We start from the raw sequence: 22,390 nt of genomic DNA, 5'->3' as shown, positions 1-22,390 counted from the left end.
ATTCTGAAATAGCCACTCTCCTACTAACTTATAGCTCCTCACAAGCTAACATTAGCGTAGCAGAAACATAAAAAAAAGGCTAGCAATATTGGAGCTAGATAGCAGTTTGGACGAGAAAAACGAAGACGTTACTGGATCTATTTGTCTTTAACTGGATAATTCGGAATTGTAGCGGAGCAAGAAGACTGCCAGTTGCTGCGTCACAAAGCCAAGATTTTTCAAGCTGCCAGTTTTCATCTTCTAATGATTCAACGCGATTTGAACAAAGAAATACTCAAAATCGCAGTTTTAATCTTAAATTATTTTATTTTGAGAAAAACGCTCAAATAACATGTTAAAAACACAGTCTTTTATTGGAGTGGGTCTTTTAACTGCTTTTTTTTTTAATAAAGTGGTTGAAAAGTGTCCCTATGTTTGAACTTCAATCTCAGTTTGACACCCTTTACTTTTGTCTTTATTTATTTATTAGTCTCTCCTTTTTGTTGCTGTTTTATTACTCTTTCACATGTCGTACTATACTTATTATTCCAAGATTTTAAAACGTATAATTCATTAATGAAAAAGTTATTTTTTATTTTCAGGGGGGACCGATTGGACTGGTCCGCCACCCCCCTTTTGGCTCGTTCATTGGTTTCGGCCCAAATCAATGACGAATTCCAGGTCTTTCCCCTCAAGTTTAGAAAAACTTTTTTTTTCTACTGGAAGGAGGAGGAGGAGGACAGAGAAGAGGAGGAGGAATCCGGTTACAGCAGCAACAGCAAACTTGTAACCCATCTTCGAGAGAAGAAACTCGTTTTAATAATTTACGTTTTAGCGACCGAGACCGGAGAGACAGGGGAGGACTAGTTAAACCCAGGCGCGTTCGGCGGGAACGTGCTGTGAGGTGGCTTCTGGGTTTGATGTGGTGGTGATGAGCGGCCCTGCTGTACGCTGACCTTTCCCGAGTCCCACCGAAAGCGGAGGAAGGTGAGTTTCCACCGCCGCCAGCCTGTTGAACTTAACGGTCCGCGGCGTTTTAATGAAACATCTCTTCCAGCCGCAGTGCAGCCCGGCTCGCGCCGCCGCGGAGTGACACCGCATCACAAAAGTTAATGTCAGAAGTTAAGCTAGTTTTCACGGGAAAGGTGTTCCTAATGGGACGTTCGTCTCACTTCACTGGTCCTTAATTTGACAGACGCCATGTTTTATGTTGAACCTAGCGGAAGTCGATCCGTTTATTCATATAAAGTGTTTCCAAACAACTTTATTTTGACATCCAGCATCTACAATTTCAAACATATTTGTGGAAGTTTATGGAAAATCTAAAAGAAATCGACTTTTATTTATTTTTTTATTATTATTTTTGTCTCAGAACAAACAGATCTAAACCCTGTGGGAATCCATCACTCAACATTGTTTATATAGTCCTGCTCTTTTTTTAACACAGAAACTGCTTTATAGTTAAGTTGCATGTTTTTGTCAAATACTACCATCAAATAGATCTGAAAGCTTTATGTTTATATTTTGAGTACAGAGTGTTTATATGAACACTTACAAACTAAACAAACCAAAATCTGCTTTAGAGCAAAAAGGTTAAATCTAGTTGATGAAAGATTATTTACTTATTTAAAAGATGTAGGATAGCTATTTCGTCCATTTTTGCTAGATTCAAGTAAGTAAAAATGCAATTTTTTTGGTCTGTTTTTCTGTAATTTTCAAGTACGGTATGCAATGTTTGTGTAAACACTTAAAGGAATAAACACTTAAAAAAACGAACCAAAATCTGCATTAGAAAAAAATAATCTTGTTGACTATAGATTATTTACTTATTTAACAGCTTTTGGTTAGATATTTAGTCATTTTTTGCTAGATCCAAGTAAATAAAAATGCAAATGTATGCAGTTTTGTGTAATTTCCATATACGAAATGCAATGTTTGTGCTAAAACTTAAAGAATAAACAAAAACAAACCAGAATATTTATTAAAAGGTTTCATCAAGCTGATAAGAGATTATTTACTCATAAAACAGCTGTAGGTTTGATATTTAGCTAATTTTTGCTAAATAAATTTTTTTGTTGTTTTTGTGTAATTTCCTAGTACGATATACACTTTGCGTAAACAAGTAAAAGATTAAGCACTTGAAAAAATAAACAAACCAAAATCTGTTTTAGAAAGAAAAAAACTAATTCATGAAAGATTCAACTTTTTAACATTATTTAGTCAATTTTAGCTAGATTCAAGTTTGTAAAAATGCAAATTTATGCTGCTTTTGTGAAATTTCAAGAGCACACAATGTTTCTGTAAACACTTAAAAAGTAAACAAACCAAAATCTGCTTTAAAAAATGTTCAATCTAGTTGATATAAGATTTTTTAAACCTATTTAAAAGCTATAGCTTAGATATTAAGTCAATTTTTGCTAGATTCAAGTAATTAAAAGTGCTAATTTATGCTGTTTATGTGTGATTTCTATGTACACAATGTTTCTGTAAACACTAGGAATGTAAACAAACCAAAATCTGGTTATGAAAAATGTTTCATCTAGTTGATGAAAGATTATTTACTTATTTAACAGCTGTAGGTTAGATATTTAGTTAATTTTAGATAGATTCAAGTAAATAAAAATGCCAATTTTTCTTGTTTTTGTATCATTTCCAGGTATTTCTGTAAATACTTAAAAAATAATCACTTTAAAACAAAATTATTTAACCTAATTAATGAAAGATTTACTTATTTAACAGCTGTAGGTTAGATATTTAGTCAATTTTAGATAGATTCAAGTAAATAAAAATGCAAATTTTTGTTGTTTTTGTATAATTTCCAGGTATTTCTGTAAATACTTAAAAAAATAATCACTTAAAAAAATAAACAAACCAAAATCTTCTTTAGAACAAAAATACTTAACCTAATTAATGAAAGATTTAATCATTTTACAGCTGTAGGTTAGAAGTTGGTCAATTTTTTTGCTGGATTCGAGTAAGTAAAAAGGCTAATTTATGCTGTTTTTGTGTAGTTTCTAAGTACATAATATTTGTGTTAAAAATAAAGTAAAAATTTGCTTCAGAAAAAGGTTTCATCTAGTTGATAAAAGATTATTTACTTCTGTAACAACTATTGGTTAGATGTCTAGTAAATTTTAGTTAGATTAAAGTAAATAATAATGTATATTTTTGTTGTTGTTGTTGTTGTGTACTTTCTAAGTACACAATGTTTCTGTAAAGACTTCAGTACTAAACCAAGATCTGCTTTAGAAAAAAAAAAGATTTAATCTAATTGATGAAAGATTATTTACTCATTTACCAGTTGTATGGTAGTCAATTGTGACTAAATTCAAATAATTAAAAATGTTTTTTTTCTTGTTTTTGTGTGAATTATTTGTGATGGTGCTAAAACATGACCAGATAAGAGACGTTTATTAACTTTCCAGACAAAAAAGTTCAGCAAGCCTGGACACTTTTAGGGAAAAAAGCAGATTTTTATCTCTGCTGGTTTAAACAAACAGACGTTTATTGGATGGACGGGGAGGTGCGAGCTCTAATCCACCTTGTATTCAGCCCTGGGGTGTTTGATTTCAAGACAGCTTTTCCAAACAGGTATGTGTTTTCTAACACGCAGCTGTGGTTACGTTTACAAGCTTTTTACTATAACAAGGCTTGTGTGGGAATGAATGACCCCACTGTGCAGGCAGAGCTCTGGCAGGGTGAGCCCAGACAGATCTGGCTAATAAATACAGGGCTGGGATTTAGAGTTGAACTCCTTTCTGGGTAGAAGTGTGTCGGTAAATTAGGCTTTTTTGTGTGTGTTTTGGAAAAATAAGCTTTAAGAAAGTAAGTTGAGGCTCCAGTTTCAGGGTTTTGTGCTTTTTTTTGTATACGGTTGTAAAGTTATTGTCTTTTATATTGTAAACTAAGCATAAATCGTGAAAGTTTTTTATATTTTGAAGCTAAAGTGCATTCTTATTTTATGGCTTTTACTGTGTGTTTATAAATTTGCTGTATATGAGCTACCTGAGTCGTTTCACTGTGTCAATGATTGTTTTGTCAATAATGCAAATAATTTTCAAATATTCAATCATGTTCTTTTTGCCGCGGGCAGCAACTGAAAGGTCCAGACCAGTCGAAGCTCCGCAGTCAAAGTCCGTTTATTGGATAGGTTTTCCAGAGTGTTTGCTTTTGCTAATTAATCCCAGCTTTGGGTTCAGCAATGTGATTTGTTTTGGTGCTGTAAGATTTGCTTTTACTTGCACGGTTGGGATTAAGCTTCATCCTGGTAGAGATGCCATCTGAGTGTTTCTTTGGAGCAGGACAATGCAGTCACGTTGCACAACATTACCCATGCTGTGTTATTAGGGGCGGCCGCAGTAATCCGTGGGACGCCGTCGTTCCTGTGGAGAATCTATGGTAACTGTTTAACAAGATAGGAGAGCCGGTTGACATGGTTTTACTGGGCTACAAAGTCCAACCAAACACTGAAATAGGGCTTCCACAATTAGTCGACTAATCGGCAATTAAAATAGTCGACAACTAATTTAATAGTCGATTAGTCGTTACTAGGGCTGCCACAAACGATTATTTTAATAGTCGACTAATCACCGATTATTTTTTCCGATTAGTCGACTAATCGGGTCATGCACAAAGTGGATGTAAAACACAAATCTTAACCATCATTCACTTTAAACTAACTAAAAACTATATATATATATATATATATATATATTCACACTAGCATCATTATAGATGAAATGTGAGCTGAATTTGGCCGCAAAAGATGCTAGTGACAATGGCTGAAGATGCTGATAGCCAACTAAAATATGAGTTAAAGGCCAAATTAGCCTAAAAAACCCTATGTTAGCAAAGACAGCTAGCATGTAGCTGAAATAAAAACTCCAAAATAGCCTAAAAAACCTTAATAAATGCCAAAATAGTCCAATAAGCTAGCATAACACCATTATAACTTTGAACTTTACTACAACGACTCCATTTAATATGAAGTAACGACTAATCGACTATTAAATTAGTCGTCGACTATTTTAATAGTCGATTAGTCGTCGATTAGTCGACTAATCGTGGCAGCCCTAGTCGTTACTTTATATTATATGGAGTCAGAGTGTAGTGAAGTTGAACAAAGCTGTGAGTGTTCAGCACCAAAAAATGCACTTTTTCATATGAGTCAGCAAACTTTATCATTTGTAAAAAAAAATAATTTCTTGTTTCAGATGCTAACTTCATTTATTTGTGTAATTGTTTACTAAGCAACTCAATCACACTTTCATCAATTTCAGCAATCTTGGTGTCAAAACATTCAGCTTGTTCAGGACATCACTGCTTGTGCTTTTGGTATTCATAAACATTATAGTTTTGAAATATTGAGCAAAATATGCCCCATAAAAGTGATTGAGAAAGTCTTCAAATTTAAACATTTCAAGTATATTAGTAACAACCATTTAAATATATTGATGGGATATGTTTTAATATTTAAATTGTAATAAAAAAAAAGAGTTTACATAAGATTTTAACAACATTCTAATGTTTTTGGCTAATTTATTATTTGCTGTTTTTATATAATTTAGTGTTTAGCTTCTATTTTAGCAACATGCTAACGTTTTTGACTAATTTAGGGCAACTTTTAGGCTATTTCGGAGTTTAGCTAGTATTTAAGCATCCGCTAGCTTTTATGCTAATTTGGAGTTTAGTTGATATTTTAACAACATGCCAGGGTTTTTGGCTAAATTGTTATCTAATGGGGTTTTTATAGGCTAATTTAGTGTTTAAGTTCTATTTTAATAACAGGCTAACGTTTTTGACTGACTTAATTTACTGAGGAATTTTAGGCTATTTTGGAGTTTAGCTAATACTTAAGCTTTAGCTTTTTTTTGTTGCTAATTTTACATCTACTGAGGTTTTTCTGGCTAATTTTGAGTTTAGCTCATATTTAAGCAACACTAAATATTTTGCAAAATTGGCATGTATTAGGAATATTTAAGCATTTTTACTAGGAATTTTTCAGAAATTTAGGTCAACTCCAGCGCTCTTTCATAGTTTTTTAATGAAATTTCAAGTCTTTTAGCAGATGTAACATTTAGCAAATAACTTTTGTGTTTTTAGCAAATGCCTGCAGCAATTAAAGTCAATTGTGTCACTATTTTCAGCAAAAAGCTTCAGCATCTTCAGCTACTTGTTCCAGCTAAAAGTATTCACACTAGCATTATTGCAGGTAATGCAACTCTTCTAATTTATTCTTGTTTTAATACCAGAAACTAATGAAGGACAGAGGCTGCTGGAATCATTAAAAGTTCATAAACTAACATCTTTATTTGTAGTTAGTTTAAAGCTAATGATGGTTAAGATGTGTGCTTTACATCCACTTTGCGAATTACCCGATTAGTCGACTAATCGGTAAAAATAATCGGTGATTAGTCGACTATTAAAATAATCGTTTGCGAAAACACAAAGCACCCTCCATGGAGCCACACCACAAAGTTCTGGACAAGTGGACCAGCTAATGCTGTTTATCTGCTTCAAATAAAGAGCGAGTGATTTAGAGTCCACCAAGACTACCTATTGATTTGTGTGCATCATTTTCACAGGTCACTGTCTGATCTGTTCTAGTATAGTAGGAGCACATTTGTATTTTCTGCTTCATTAAATGGTGAGCTAACAGATTACACAGCCTGAGCTCAAGGTGAGAAAAGTTATTCATAACGTAATCTGCTCATTTGGTGACTCTAATTAAAATGTCAAAGCTTCAGACGCAGACTGCACATTTCTGACTTGCATCTTTCTGTATGTGGTTGCAGTTGCATTGAAAACCCCAAGAACTAGGTTGGTCGCATGAAAATATGTTGCCACTTCTGCATTTCAAATGAGCTTTGTTGTAGCTGCTAGACAACCATCCACTTATACTTTTTAATGCAAGAACAAATGTTATCTTGAAGCACAGTGCTGACCCTCAGGCAGCGGCGCAGCCGCCACTGTATTCCCAGCCTTATTACAAATGCCTATTACTGACTGATGTTCTTAAATTAATGCCAGTAGCTCACAGCCACTGTCTCTTACTGTATATGTGCTGAGTCCAGCTTTTATCCTCCCCTCACATCTCTTTAGCGACCTGTTGCACCATCACAGTCTGCTCTTAGCCTCCAGTCTATTTTAGTCCAAATTGGCAGGCTGAATTATTAAAAGCCGATCCATTATGTGCCGATGTGTTAATAATTAATTGTTCGGCAGGGTAAGGCAGATCTGAGAAAACAGTTTTAAAAAAATAGGGATGGTAAGGGGCATAGCTGAGAGAAAGGCATTGATTGTCTCCTCACGGCTAAAGTCTGGACGATTGCTGCGCGGGAACGTGAGATGGAGGCAGCGCGTTGAGAACTACCTCATCCACAGAACGCATGTTTTATGCAGCCCATGTGACTCTTGCATCTACTCTGCATACCATTCTGAGTGTCAAGGCAGAGCCACTGAAACAGATGAGTGTGCAGCCAGATCATTAGAGTCTGCGGAAATCCGAAAAACTGTTTCGAGCTTTGACTATCCCATTAGCAGTCAGCACCTCCTCTGTTACGCAACATCCCGGGAGAGGAGCGAGACAAACCCCACAAAACTTGATGAAAGATGAAACTGAAGCATGTGCTTGTCCTGAAATCATGCTGTTGATTCCCCACCAGTGAAGTGATTTCAGAAGTGCAGCTCATTTGAGTGGTTACTCGCTTTTCCAGAGCACAAAGCCCTGATGTGCCTTATGTAACAGCAGGGTTGTCCATTGTACTGAAGCAGCAACTTTTAACATTCAGGACAAAGAAGGGATTTGGTTCCAACCTACCTGAAATAATTCTAGTGCCATCTTTTAACACCCTTAGTCTCAATAGATATTTTGTTTAACTTGAATTTAAGCCAGTTTACGTCACAAAAGAAACACTTTTTTCCAATCGGGTTCGACCAAACTGTCCAGAGTGTTGACCTTCTGTGACCTCGTAATAAAAGTATTTTAGTTGCCACCACATTTAATCTCCTTTTGGAAATCACGGAAGCATGATCATTAAGGTGTATGTTTGTGTGCCAACTTGAAAATGGTTTTCTTTTGTTTGCACTAATGATGATGAGAGTTTTCCTCAAGGGGGGGTTCTCCACACCAGGGACTATTCCTGCTCCCTCTACATGGTTGTTGTCATGCAGACCTTCCTTATCTTGGCGGTCAGGGGCCCCAACCCAACGCCAGGGGGTGTGGGCCCCGGTCCACCCTGATTTGAGTGGTTGTTGTGATGGTGCTCTGTTGTCATGGATGGGGTGGTCCCTGGTGTGGACAGATCCCCAAGATATTGGTTCCTTGTTTTAGAAACTGGAGTTAGAACAAATGTTTCATCAGAAGGGAATATGAAGCAGTTGGATGGAAATATTAGGGCTGGAACAAATGATTATTGTAATAGTCGACTAATCATCGATTATTTTTTCCGATTAGTCGCAAAGTGGATGTAAAACACACGTCTTAACCATCATTAGCTTTAAGCTACCTAAAAACTAGATATATTCGCACTAGCACAGCTGAAGATGCTAGTGACGATAACCGAAGATGCTGAAATTTATAGCTGAAATTGCTGAAGCTGATAGCCAGCTAAAACATTAGCTAAATGCCAAATTAGCCAAAAAAAAGGCCTAAGTTAGCAAAAACAGCCTAAAAACAAAAAAAAAACTTAAGTTAAAAAACAGCTAGCATGTAGCTGAAATGTTAGCTAAACTATAAATTAGCCTAAAAAAGCCGAAATTAGACAAAATAGCTAGGATGCAACTAAAATATTAGCTAAACTTCAATTAAACCTAAAAAAAACCTGAAACAAATCTAAAATTAGCCAAAACAGCTAGCATGGAGCTGAAATATTAGCTAAACTGCAAAATAGCCTAAAAAACCTTAATGAGAATTGCCAAAAATGCCAAAATAGTCCAAAAAGCTAGCATAATGCCAATATAGCTTTCAACTTTACAACACTCTGGCTCCATATAATATAAAGTAACAACTAATCGACTATTAAATTAGTCGTCGACTATTTTAGTAGTCGATTAATTGTCGATTAGTCGACTAATTGTTGCAGCTCTAGTAAATATGCAAGCGTATCTATGTGCATCTTCGTATGTTTGATATTTTTACGATACTGGCTGTATAATTATTTTATTTTAGCCTACGTGTTTTACAACCAACCTTAAATTGAAGCTCCTTATTGGCTAAACACATCTGAGCAGCAGATAAGGCAGGATTTCTGGAGAACCAGCAGGAGCCCGACCCTTGAGGACACCTCCTGAACATCATATTGCAGGACTATATAATACTATTTACATGTTTCCTGGATAAATTAGTGCTATTAATTAAAAATATATATTTATTTCAAAGTAAAATTTCAAAAACATTTAAATTTAGGTTGCAAATTCAGATATTAACCATTTTATTCATCAGATTGATAAAATTAAATTAAAAGATAAGCACAATCTGGTTGGATAAATAAACTGTACACATGGAGAAGAATTGGAACAGGTCCTTTCTAAATGATGCAACACAATATCCTACACACCTAGTGGGGAACTGGATATGTGTTTGCACTGGGATTCACGCCATGAGCGCTTCCTGCTCCGGTTGAAAGAGGAGTGTCATACCCACCATGTTGGCAGCCTAAACCTATCATTGTGTAAACAGTAGCGATTGTCTGACTGCAGATGGATCACCCAACAAACAAATCCAAGCAGGGACTTCCTGACCAACACTTGATGAATACAGCTATGGAGCCGTGGTATTTCCTGTAATCAGCATCGTGTTTTTAAGGTTAACAATACAGTTAGTTTAAAAACCTCAAAAGTGAAGCATGGTGAGACCAAATCAAGGGTTTTCTGCCTGTTTCCAAAGAAAGAAATGGTTCTAGCTTCGTGTCTTTGTGTCAGTTTGGGAATTGGATAGGAAATGGGAAAAGTTATTTCTGTACAAGTTTGTGTTTATATGGATTCTTTGGCATTAGGACAAGAGATGAAGGGAAATGGAGACGTGCTCGGGCTGTGCATGTAGCAGAAATGCACGTCCATTAGCCAAAATACTTGTGCTGATAAGTCCACATGAATATTATGCAGACATTTTTGCTAAATATACAAGATGTCATAAACTGTAATCTTAAGTTTACTTTCTTGGCACAAACTGTTTTATTGACACCAAACCTTTCTAAAACATATTTTGACCTTTAAAGAGATTGATAAAAGCTCTCCAAATTGTGGCTTCTTTATCTATCATACCAGAGATTGTCCCATGGAGAAATACTCAAACAATCGTTGTACTACATTTCTTTATTTGTGTTCTTTTGGATGATTTTGCCCGGATTTGAGTGTTCAGTGATCTCCATCCTAAAGCAGTGCGGATTTTCTCTGCTGATAGAGTCATCACTTGGGGCTACAGCGCTCCAGTCCACGTGACTACAAATCCCCAAAGAGAATGAAAGTCGTGACATTTTCTGCTGCCATCAGCCAGTGACTTGGAAGATGAAATGTCATGGGAAGTTTCACAATCCCACCCAGATTGATTTTAGCCGTTTGTGTGGACAAGCACTAAAAAAATAGTGTGTATATATGTTTTTCTGGTATTTAAAGAATGTTACTGTGTGTGAGCACGAAGATATCAAAATCCAGTCCTCAGCTTGATTGCGACTGACGGGCCCTTATAGATTAATCAAACTCAATACCATATTCTCTGTCAGATGTGTTGAAGTCAAGTGGGATGCCAATAATCATAAGGTCAAATCATAAAAACACACCTATAATTTTAATATTTAATGTGAACATGCTGATAAACTTGATGAAAACATGAAAAAAAGAAGAAAAACAGACATAAAAAATGAATTGTAACTTCAAGAGGTTGAACACTTGTGAATAAATGATGCACAGAAATGTTTGCAGTTTGATTACAATTTGATCAAACAAGAGAATTTCCAATTGTTCTTTGTTCTCCCACAAATTATGTGGAGACTGTTTTCTGGTAGTTAAACAGTTGCTCAGTAAAAAATGTAACATTCCAGTTCTTGAATTTAAGCCAGAGCATTGATCTGTTATACTGCATTCACACTACTGCTGCCACGAACTATTATTTTAATAGTTGACTAATCACTGATTATTTTTTCAGATTAGTCAACTAATCGGGTCATGCGTAAACTGGATGTTAAGCAATTACCTGCGATAATGCTAGTAAGAATGCTGTAAGCTGAATTTGGCCGCTGAAGATGCTGAAATTGATAGCTGAAAACACTGAAGCTGAAATTAGCTTAAAAAACTGAAAAAAGCCTAAGTTAGCCAACAAAGCTAGCATGTTGCGGAAATATTAGCTAAACTCTAAATTAGCCTAAAAAACTTTAATAAATGCCATATTAGTCCACAAAGCTAGCATAACGCCATTACAAGTTACAACTTTACTACACTCCAACTCAGTATAATATAAAGTAACGACTAATCGACTATTAAACTTAGTGCTGGGCGATATGACAATATATATCATGTGGGCGATAGAAAAGTGTCTATCGTCCCATTTCTTCTATAGTTTATATTGTTGCAAGGCTAATTTGATCAATTATTACGCCAAATATGTCATTATCAGACCCTCCAGGACTTTGTGCGATTTGTTGCGCACTCTGCAATTTTTTATTTTCACCCAAACTTTACCAATCTACCCTGACAACAGTCATGGATGATGACGCAGCCACGTGACAGTTTCTCTTCTGACTCCTTACCGGGAGCCGTGCTCTTTTTTTATTTTCTTTTTGCCATTTTTCTCTTCAAGAGGCGCGTGAACGGTCACCCCTCAGGAAGGGTGGCGGTCCGCTGCGTGCAAACGTGCATGCGGCGTAGATTAAAGTGTACTGCGTGCAAATGTGAACGTGGTGGTGGTGGGGGTGAAGGTACCCTCAGCGGTCTGTCATTTTGCGCGGCGCACAGCTGCTGCACAACATGAGAGAAAGACAGAGAGACTCTGGACATTTAGAACATTTCCACTTTCTGTGGAGAACATGGAAATCTGAGGATTAATCTGATTATGCTGTTTTTTTAAGTTTATAATTTTTCACTGGATATCGTCAATTTATTCTAAAGTATGTTTAAATCAACACACAAATATTTGTGTTATTTTGAGCAGCAAGGAGCAAAAGTTAATTTTGAGTTTCACAGTTCTATTCAAGTTAAATGACGGTACAGCAACATTGTATATCGTGATGATGAAGTATTTTCCCAGAGCATCTGTCACAATAACAAGAGTTGGAATATAAGAATGTGAAGTTTTTTCATAATTAACATTTTTTAGGCACTTTTCAAAACAATATTATGTTAAAAAAATCACAACTTTTGTCGCAACTTTTCACAAATGCTGCCGCAACATCAGGCATATTTTCAGAGAATAGCTGAAAATACTTTTTTTTAAACTTTATTGTCGTATATCGTGATATATATCGTATCGTGATATAAAATATTTTATATCATGATGTAATTTTTTTTCGCCCAGCACTAATTAAATTAGTAGTTGACTATTTTAATAGTCGATTAGTCGACTAACCGTGGCAGTCCTACTTCAGGGTGTAACATACTGTTACATACATACTGGTAATTTAGTGATTATTTGGGAAATTTACATAACCATAAGGAAAATCATGATTAATGCACTTCAGATCATGTCCTGTGCACAGTAGGTCATCATTTACCTTAAAGTAAAGATCATATAATATCTTAGAGAGTAGCAAAGAAAAACAAATTATTTGTTTGGTAAGGAAACTCACAAACATATCAACTTTATTTTTTCAATATAGTATTATCATGTATATTTGCAATTACATTTTTGTGCTAAGGCTTTCTATTTGCACATATAAGCTGGTTGTTAGCTTGCAGAAGTTTTTTCCTCTTTTTTTGTTTACCAGCAGACTACAGATTAAGGTTTTTGTTGTCTTTCATTTAGCAGCTGATGCTGCCAGGAGCTGTGAACTTTGCCGCCACCGACTGCGGTGGCAGCTGCTGTGTAATTTGCGGTTCAAGGGTTAGAAACGTTCATGTCCGTTCCTGCATGTATTTTCAGTTTCCAAGTGGCTGAAAAACCATCAACTTTTAAAAACCACAGTTCCTCCAACGGCCATTGAGGGCTGGCTCTGGAGCCAAACCTGTCCACAGGAACCACATCTTAAACGGCTCTCTCCTCTACAGCCTTTACAGGTTTTAATACACTGTACATACTGTACAGATATGTTAGTTTAGTCCAAAAAAGCACATTTTTTAAATGTTATTGTAGCTTTACAGTTGAGGATTTGTATCAAATTTGTCATAAATGTTAGATTTTGACATCTGTAGTTCACAGAATAATCATTTCCTGGTTGGTTTGTTTCTTTTTTTCCCCTCCAAAAAAAAAAAGATGGCAACAGCCGAATAAATGGCAAACAGATTAATAAGTAATTTTACTACAAATTCTTTAGAATTTTAGGTAAACTTTAGCGCTCTTTCATAGTTCTTTACCAAAATTTCAAGTCTTTTAGCAAGTTTTACATTTTGCAATAAATGCAGTAAATCTCCTCATCTATTAAAGTAAATTACGTCGCCAGTTTCAGCAAAGCTTCAGCATCTTCAGCAAATTCTTTCTAGTTTAATAAACTATAATCTTCATTGTCGTTAGTTTAAAGCTAATGATGGTTAAGATGTGTTTTTTTTTTGTTTTTTTTATTTTTTTTAATCCACTTTGAGCATGACCCAATTATTTGACTAATCGGGAAAAATAATCAGTGATTAGTCGACTATTAAAATAATCGTTCGTGGCAGCACTAGTCTCCTGTAGGACTTTTCATTCCAGTTAGAATTCCTGCCTGAACTGGTTAGTTTGTTTTTATTTTGGTGTTTAGTTTATCAAAAAGTGTTTTACTTGTATTAAAATATTATTAGCATACATAGCACTTTCCAATACTTTTGTCATAGTAATGTCAGTTGTATATGTGTATTTATTCCATTTTGATTGACTCGGCCGCACAAGCTTTCAATTTGTTAGACGGGGCTTATAGAGTTATCAGTCGGCTCTGATTCAGTCCCAAAGGTCAAGACAGCCACATAATGAAAATGTTGGATGCGAGTGACGACGTGTGGCTGTCAGTGAACTGGAATCGGCCTCGGCTGCAATGAAACTTGTATGAAAAAAACAAATTATATGGAGGTAATACAATTCCAACTCATGTTCACCGGATCCAGATTCCAGACCGGTCATTTCTTCATCCTCTGTCTTTTGTTCACCCTGTTCCTCAGCTGGACGCTGACACCGTCTTAAGATAGCTGTTTGCCTGCAGGGGGGGTCCCTGGTCCCATTACCCAGGCTCCTCTGCTGTCATGAAACGCAGCGAGACGTCTGGTTTCATTTCCATGAAGAGTCTCTCCTGAGAGGAACATGTCTTTTGTGCAGTGTTTCCAGGTGGGACGATGAGGTTGTAGCTTCTCCAAATTGGGTTTCTTTCGGTGTGTGTTTTTGTTTTATGGAGATGTGCTGTTCTGGTCTGTGTATCAGAGTCCCTCTGTTCAAGCAGGGACATCACTGCAGCCTGCAGCAAGAGTGACATTAAATTAATCTCCTGATAACGAGTAGCATAAAATATTGCAACAAAAGGATTAGTCATCTCAGCTACTGGCCACTAAAGCAACTTTCTCCAAGATTATTATTGTTGCTACTCCAAACTCTGACATTTAATATCTATGGTCACTTGTGAACATATCACAGTTTGAAGCAGCCAAATTCAGACTAATCCAAGTGTTGATACTGGCGACACTCAACCATAGAGCAGATCTTTGTGAGATCTAAAATCTGGATCGTAGGTGTCATTGTTTGGTAGGTGTGAGGAACATTCAGAAAACAGGATTCTTTTGTTAAGGTGGTGTTTTTTGAATGTGAGAATACCAGAGAGGTAAAAAAAAACTGTGAGGAGCTATAAGCTAGAGTGCAAACAAAGAGTTGATGGGAACCTAGCTGAGGCTAACTTCTGCGCCCACAACTCGGAGGCGAATTTTTAATGAGCTCCTGCAGCTCTGCAGAATATATGTCTTAAAAAACGATACAGACTTTTTGATTTTGGCTAAAAGTTGCATAATCGTAACTAAAAGACCATCTGGGACAATTTTTAATAGAAAACTATATAGTTGGAGTGGGACTTTTTAAGTTTTTAATAAGACTTTTTTAATTTTGGAAAAATTTTGCTAAATTCAGCCTTAGATGTGTTCCTGTGTCTGAAGGAGATGGAGTTCAATTTAGGTGTAAAAAAAGAAAGCAATATAAGCAGTTAATGTTTTTTTTATTAAAAAAGTCAGATTTCATTTAACACATTACCTATAAACCGACTGACCACTGAGAGATAAACAGTCTTAGCCACAATGATTGAGGAGATAAATGTAGACTTCTTAATGATGTGTTTGTGTAACTTAACTCTTTGAGAGGTTTAATTTAACATTTTATTTATGAGGGCAAGTCAGCAAAATAAACTGAGATTCCAATTATAATCACCTATAACTGGGAAATAAAGGTTAATGTTATCTGGAAGTTTTAGGGGGTCTCCAGGTTCCTGAGTCACTCCTTTAAAAATAGTTCCGCTTTACCTTCATTCATGCCCTGCAGAAGTCACGCTCACTTAACAACTAGATAAGAGGTGTCTCCATCCTCGATATCTCTGGGTTCATCTGTCTCGGGGCTGAAATCAAACCGCAGACGGCTGCATCTGAACTGTTTGTATAAACGTCTGATGGGAAAAGGCTCCTCATTCCCTCCTTTTTGGCCTCGCAGTTGACAGAGACGATGTCTTTGGTCTCAGCGGAGAGAGAAATTTAACGAGCTCCAAGAAGTCTCTCTAAAGTTTGACAAAGTGGCGTGCTGATTATCCACGTGCATTTTTAAGACTGGTGCGCAGCCATCAGAGGGTGGAAGAGGCTTTGCCGCTTTCTCAACTGACCTAAAGGGCTGGGCCACTATTGCTCACACAGAAATGAAGATTTCAGGCAGCTTTTTTTTTCCTCCACTCATTAGTGGCCTTCTTGTTTTACATTTCACACGCATTGCATCACAAGAGGATTGAGAGATTGGAAGATTAAAGGACTGAAGTTCCTGGTTAGTTCCATGCAGAAGCAGTTGACGGGGATCCGCTGTAGATCCTTGATCTGCAAACTCCTCCGACCCGATTAAATGTTCTGCACCTGAGCAAGAGAGGGCAAACTCAACATTCACTTTGAGTCGCTTTATAAATGACCTATTATTCAACAGCTTCCTTGATGTTGTTGGATAAATATTTAACGGAGCCTCTTTTATCAGCATCTTTCTGCTTCAGTCTGAGCTCTTGTATGTGCCTCCTCTTTGGGCGGCATCCTGCTGACACTCTCCGAGGAGTCTTATTGATATGCTCGGAGAGACGTTCAGACGAGGAGAATGAAGGAAAAGGAGAGGAAGGAAAGTCACACAATGCTGCAGCAGAATCATTGCATTCCAGTTCAGACAACAGTAGAAAGAGCTGTCACCCAGCAGGAAAATGTCATAGCTCTTAGTAGGGCTGCCACAAACGATTATTTTAATAGTCGACTAATTACTGATTATTTTTTCTGATTAGTCGACTAATCCGGTCATGTGCAAACTGGATGTGAAGCACACATCTTAACCATCATTAGCTTTAAACGAACTAAAAATTAGATGTATAGTATTACCTGCGTGGTCCTTGTGTGAATGCTGTAAGCTGAATTTGACCGCTGTAGATGCTAGTGCTGATAGCTGAAGATGTTGAAACTGATGGCTGAAAACACTGAAGTTAATAGCTGAAAACACTAAAGCTGATAGCCAGCTAAAATATTAGTTAAATGCCGAATTAGCTGAAAAAACTGAAAAAAGCCTAGGTAAGCCAAAACAGCTAGCATGCAGCTGAAATATTAGCTACAATTCAAAATGGCCTAAAAAACAAAAAAAAAAGTCTATATTAGCCAAAACAGCTAGAGTGCAGCTGAAATATTAGCTAAATTCCAAATTAGCCTAAAAAACAAAAAAAATCCTAAATTAGCCAAAATAGCTAGCATGCAGCTAAAACTTTGGTTAAACTCTATATTAACCTAAAAAATGAAAACACAATTAATTAGCCAACAAAGTTAGCATGTAGCTGAAATATTACATAAACTTAAAAATAGCCAAAAAACTGAAAATACCTAAATTGGCCGAAATAGCTAACATGCAGCTAAAGTATTAGCTAAACTCCATATTAGCCTAAAAAACAAAAAAGCCCAAAATAGCTAGCATGCTGCTGAAATATTAGCAAAACTCCAAAAAGGACAAATAAAAAAAGAAAAAAAAGCCTAAATGTGCCAAAATAGCTAGCAAATTAGCCGAAGAAAAAAAAATCGTACCTACCCCAAATAGTTAGCATGTACCTCAAATGTTGGCTAAACTCCTAAATAGCCTAAAAACAAAAAAGTCAAAAATGGCCAAAAAGCTAGCATGCAGCTAAAATATAAGCTAAACTCTAAAATAGCCAAAAAAACTGAAAAAAATCCTAAATTAGCCAAAATAGCTAGCATGCAGCTAAAACTTTGGTTAAACTCTACATTAACCTAAAAAATGAAAACACAATTAATCAGCCAAAAAGTTAGCATGTAGCTGAAATATTATCTAAACTCAAAAATAGCCAAAAAACTGAAAATACCTAAATTGGCCGAAATAGCTACCATGCAGCTGAAATATTAGCTAAGCTCCAAAAAGGACAAATAAAAAAAGAAAAAAAAAAGCCTAAATTAGCCAAAATAGCTAGCAAATTAGCCGAAAAATATATAAAAAACGTACTTAGCCCAAACAAAAAAAGTCAAAAATTACCAGCTAAAAGTTTGGCTAAACTCCAAATTAGCCTAAAAAATCCTTAATTAGCCAATATAGCCAATAATATAATGTAGCTGAAATATTAACTAAACTCTAAAATAACTTATAAATACCAAAAAAAAGCCAAAACTAGCCATAATAGCTAGCATACTGCTGAAATATTAGCTAAACTCCAAAACCTCTATAAATGCTAAAGTAGTCCTTAAAGCTAGCATAATGTCATTATAACTTTCCACTTTACTACACTCCGACTCCATATAATATAAAGTCACGACCAATCGAATATTAAAAACTATTTTAAAAGTCGATTAGTCAGCTAAACCTGGCAGCCCTAGTAGAGTCTGATGCATTAACGCCATGTCCCCCGTTTGAGACCGTAATTACTCTCCTGCTAGGAGATCATCAGTTTGCCTCATGGGCTTATATTCAATTAATCTGTGCAGCCTTCTACTGTGGAGATCATGTGAAGATGAACGTCATCTGATGATTTCAACATTTGATCTTAAGCGTACCTGTTTTATTTCAGGCAACTGATTCTATGCTGAATAATTCAGATTGAACGGTTGATTGAGTTTGTTTTCCCATGAGGCACAGAAATGCTCGTTTGTGTATTTCATCACTTCCCACATATTCATACAGTTTTTGGGGCATAATTAAATATTAATTTGGGTATTATTTTAAAATAGCAGTTGCTGCAACTTCAATCTTGTTATAGTAATATTTGCTTTGAAGAGATCACATAAAGATTGCTTTTTAAATGGGGAAAAAGTGGAATATTGGTCAAAAATAATTGGAAAAACTTCTCTGAAGTATGGTTTTTAGGTTCTTCAATATTTGTTGTTGCTTTAGTATTGATTTTAAAAATATATTATTAAAGCAAGCTTAGTTTTGGATAAAAAAAAGTCTTACCCCCAAAAAATGTGTCCACTTATGTCGTTTAAGGGAGGTTTGGAAAAATCAAAAAGAAAAATACAATAAAGGCTATTTTTTATAATCATATTAGACAGGGTTTAAAGATTGTCAGTCAATATAAAATCTATCTTTACCTGTAAAATAAACATTATTTCATCAAGTACATGAATTGAGTTTCCTTTAAAGTAATTTTCAAACTAATTTACTAACTTTTATTGTAAGAATTTGCTATTTTAAAATTGAAAGTTCCACTTTCTGTGCAGTTTATGTCACCATTTATGTTAAGTGTTTTTATTGCTTTGAATTTGAAAAATAAATCACTATTGAATTAATTTATGAACTTAGTTTGCTGAAGTTTGTTAGACAGTGAGAACATTTTCTAGTTTAAAGACCCAATCCGAGGATTCTTTTGATCTATTTTCAAATAGTTCCTAGTGCTCTTTTAATTATAATTATGCAATTTTTAGCTAAAATAAAAAATACATTTTTATAGTTTCTGCAGTGCGGCAGGAGTTCTTTAGAAATTCACCTCTAATTGGTGGTTGGAACTGTTGGCGACCCCCCCGCCTCTTCCCTCCTTTTGCTGAGAGCTCTCTGTTTAAGCGTTCTTCTCGCTAGCTTACAGTTCTTCTCAACTCCATCCTAACATTACCCTAAAATACCTTAATTATCATAATATATGTACTCCATCAGCAGGAAAATGATGCATGAACATGTTAAAAACACCAAAAATACAATTGCCCACTCCAACTTTATTTTTTTCTATATATAAGCGTTCATAGTTATAATTATGATTACAGAGTTTTTAGCCAAAAATGTAAAAAAAAACTTTTTTCTGCAACACAGCAGGAGCTCATTAGAAGTTCAACTCTGGTTTGTAGCCCTACATTGATATCCCAGCATGCCTTTGTTTACATATTTTCCCGCTAGCATGTAGCTCCTCACAAACCCAAGCTAGCATTAGCATAGCAAAAGAAAAAAAGCCAGCAATATCGGAGCTATCCAGCTGCGCAGTTTGGAACCAGATGGCAGCTCAGACCAGGAAATTGAAGAAGTTAATGGATCTATTTGTCTGCAAGTGGATCTTCAGAATTGTTCCGCCCGTTGCAATTGCTGTGTCACAAACCCGAGATCTTTCAAACATCTAGTTTTTATCAGCTTCTATACTGAAATACTCATAAAGGCAGTTTTAATTTTAAATTCTGTAATATATGCCCTCCATCATGAGAAAATTGCTACAAGAAAGTGATAAAACACCAAAAACATGATTTTTAGATTGGGTTTTGGGATTTTTTGCAGTCTTTAAAGACCTATTCCAATGGAAATGGTTTGTTTTGTGTTCCATTGTGTGCTTTGATGGTTCTGGATCAGTCATCCATCTGCGTGCCGTTGGAGTGTTTATGATGCTGATTTAGTCCGCTTTGCCTTTGTGACCCAAACATTTAAACATTAGAGAACGTGAGCTGTGAGATCCCCGTTTCTGCTGCTTCCTCCTTATCTCACGGCGTCAGTCTTCTGGAGGAGAAACTCGTGGAAAAACAGTTTTTGTTGCTCATTTACGTCTGCGTCCTCCCAGGTGGTTCTTGGTGATTTAATAAAGGCGGTACGCAGGAGAAAAGCTTCTATTTTTGTCAGTATTTAAAAAAACTGTACAAACCTCCTGCAAAAAAGCGACATCCCTCATGACCTCCCACTATTTATGAGCTCGTGTCACGGGCGCAACCTGTCACTGACTCACCTTATTTGGCATGCAAACTCACAGGATCGTTCATAAATCAAACGGCGGAGTGCAGTGACTGATTTAGCTCCGTGTCTCGCGTTCGCTTTACCTCGCATGTGCGTAACTTGTTTTCTGGATCCATGGCTCTGATGAGATGTGCAGATTACATTGTGTGGTGGCGCAGACGCGCTGGTACCGACTCCTTCATCCCTAACGACACATTCTTCTACAACTACCTTGTAGGCTTCAGGCCAGAGGGGTGCTGGGACTAATTTGACAGCTGCCACAGCTCATTATCAGATAAGAGAGAGTTCTTGGCCCTGCAGTTAAAACACTATCTATGCAGAGGTTATTTGCAGTAACCTCACGCGTCTCTGTTATACAGTTGATGCAGACATCTTTAAAAAAAACACACATTTGGTTTGTACATTTCTCAGTTGAGTAAACATGTTTTCATCATCTTTATCTAACCTTCTGTCTCCCTCTGTCCCGCTGGGGGTTCAGTCCCTTGAGCATGGACTCCTTCAGCACCAAGAGTTTAGCCCTCCAGGCGCAGAAGAAGCTGATGAGCAAGATGGCCACCAAGAGCGTGGCCAACCTCTTCATCGACGACACCAGCAGCGAAGTGCTGGACGAGCTGTACCGCGTCACCAAGGAGTACACCCGCAACCGCAAGGAGTCTCAGAAGATCATCAAGAACCTGATCAAGATGGTGGTGAAGCTGGGCGTGCTCTACAGGAACAATCAGTTCAACAGCGAGGAGCTGGTCCTGGTGGAGAACTTCAGGTATTTTATTTTATATAATTTTTTGTTGTTGTTCATTTTCCTGGAAAATGTTATTGACACGTATCGTGGAATGTCAATGTTTCTGTGTGTGCAATATTTGTCAATAAAGTTAAAAAAAAAGCTTCAGGTATGAAAACTGCACTGCAAACACTCAATGTTAAAGGGTAACCAAACCCGAAATCATCTTTTTTTTTGGGCTGTTGACCTCTGTAAAAGGGTCTGTTGGTCATATTTTTTGATAAATTTAAATAAAATTGTTTTATTTCTTGAAAATATTCTCTAAAACCATCTGTGTGCAGGTTGAAATGAGGTATTACAGTTACAGTGATTGATCAAACCACATTTTCACAAGTTTCACGTCATGATCTGTAGCTTCAGTAATGATAACAGTCCAGCCCCCCAAGCCCCGCCCCTCTGACTGAGTCAGCCTCCAACGTCACTGTTTGGTTACCCTTTAAAGTAAAAAAAATGTTTAAGAAGAATTCTTTTTTTTTTTGCAAGTAAAATAATCTCATCAATTTAAAAAGTATTTTTCTTACCCCACTGGCAGAATTTTTCAAAAAAAATTTCAGAAAGTTTTCAAGTTAGAGAATGTTTAATTCTTTAAAGGAATCTGTTTTTGCATTGGAAAAAAATAAATGTCCGTTTAAAAAATACTTTTTGACAGTGAATCAATTAATTAAAGAAATTTGGATTTGATTCAATTAAAAGTTCACTTTTTTAAGTGTTTTCAAAATGTGTAAAAATTGTTTTAAGTAATCTTAAGTTTTTGTTGCACTGTTAAAATATTAGCCAAACTCCAAAATAGCCTAAAAAAATGTGATAAATGCCAAAATAATCAAAAAGCTAGCAGAATGTCATTATAACTTTCAACTTTACTACACTCTGACTACATATAATATAAAGCAACGACTAGTCAACTATTAAGTCGTTGATTAGTCGATTCATCGACTAGTCGTGGCGGCCCTAATAAGGACTGCACTTGAACAGATTATCCAGATGAACGAGGAGGATTTCTGAACCCTCATTACAGCTCAGATTCACGCCGCGGCCCCAAATATTCAGCTGCTTGACTGAAGTGTCTCTGATTAATTTTAAGTCACGCTGTGTCGTGATGACAAACCGCGTGCAGCAAC

At 36.2% G+C, this 22,390-nt stretch overlaps 1 protein-coding gene across 1 annotated transcript in view; it reads left to right on the top strand.

Moving 5' to 3' along the window:
* The first annotated feature begins 202 nt into the window (after positions 1-202).
* tnfaip8l1 (tumor necrosis factor, alpha-induced protein 8-like 1) overlaps positions 203-22,390 on the top strand; it is a 24,117-nt gene continuing 1,929 nt past the window's right edge. The window contains exons 1-2 of the mRNA XM_024279285.2: positions 203-966; positions 20,973-21,254. Coding sequence (XP_024135053.1) covers positions 20,983-21,254 — 272 coding nt within the window. The 5' untranslated portion in view covers positions 203-966; positions 20,973-20,982. The remainder of the gene's footprint in view (positions 967-20,972; positions 21,255-22,390) is intronic.

Source organism: Oryzias melastigma, linkage group LG4, assembly GCF_002922805.2.
Source record: "Oryzias melastigma strain HK-1 linkage group LG4, ASM292280v2, whole genome shotgun sequence".
Taxonomy (NCBI): domain Eukaryota; kingdom Metazoa; phylum Chordata; class Actinopteri; order Beloniformes; family Adrianichthyidae; genus Oryzias; species Oryzias melastigma.
This window is presented reverse-complemented; position numbering and strand designations above follow the sequence as displayed.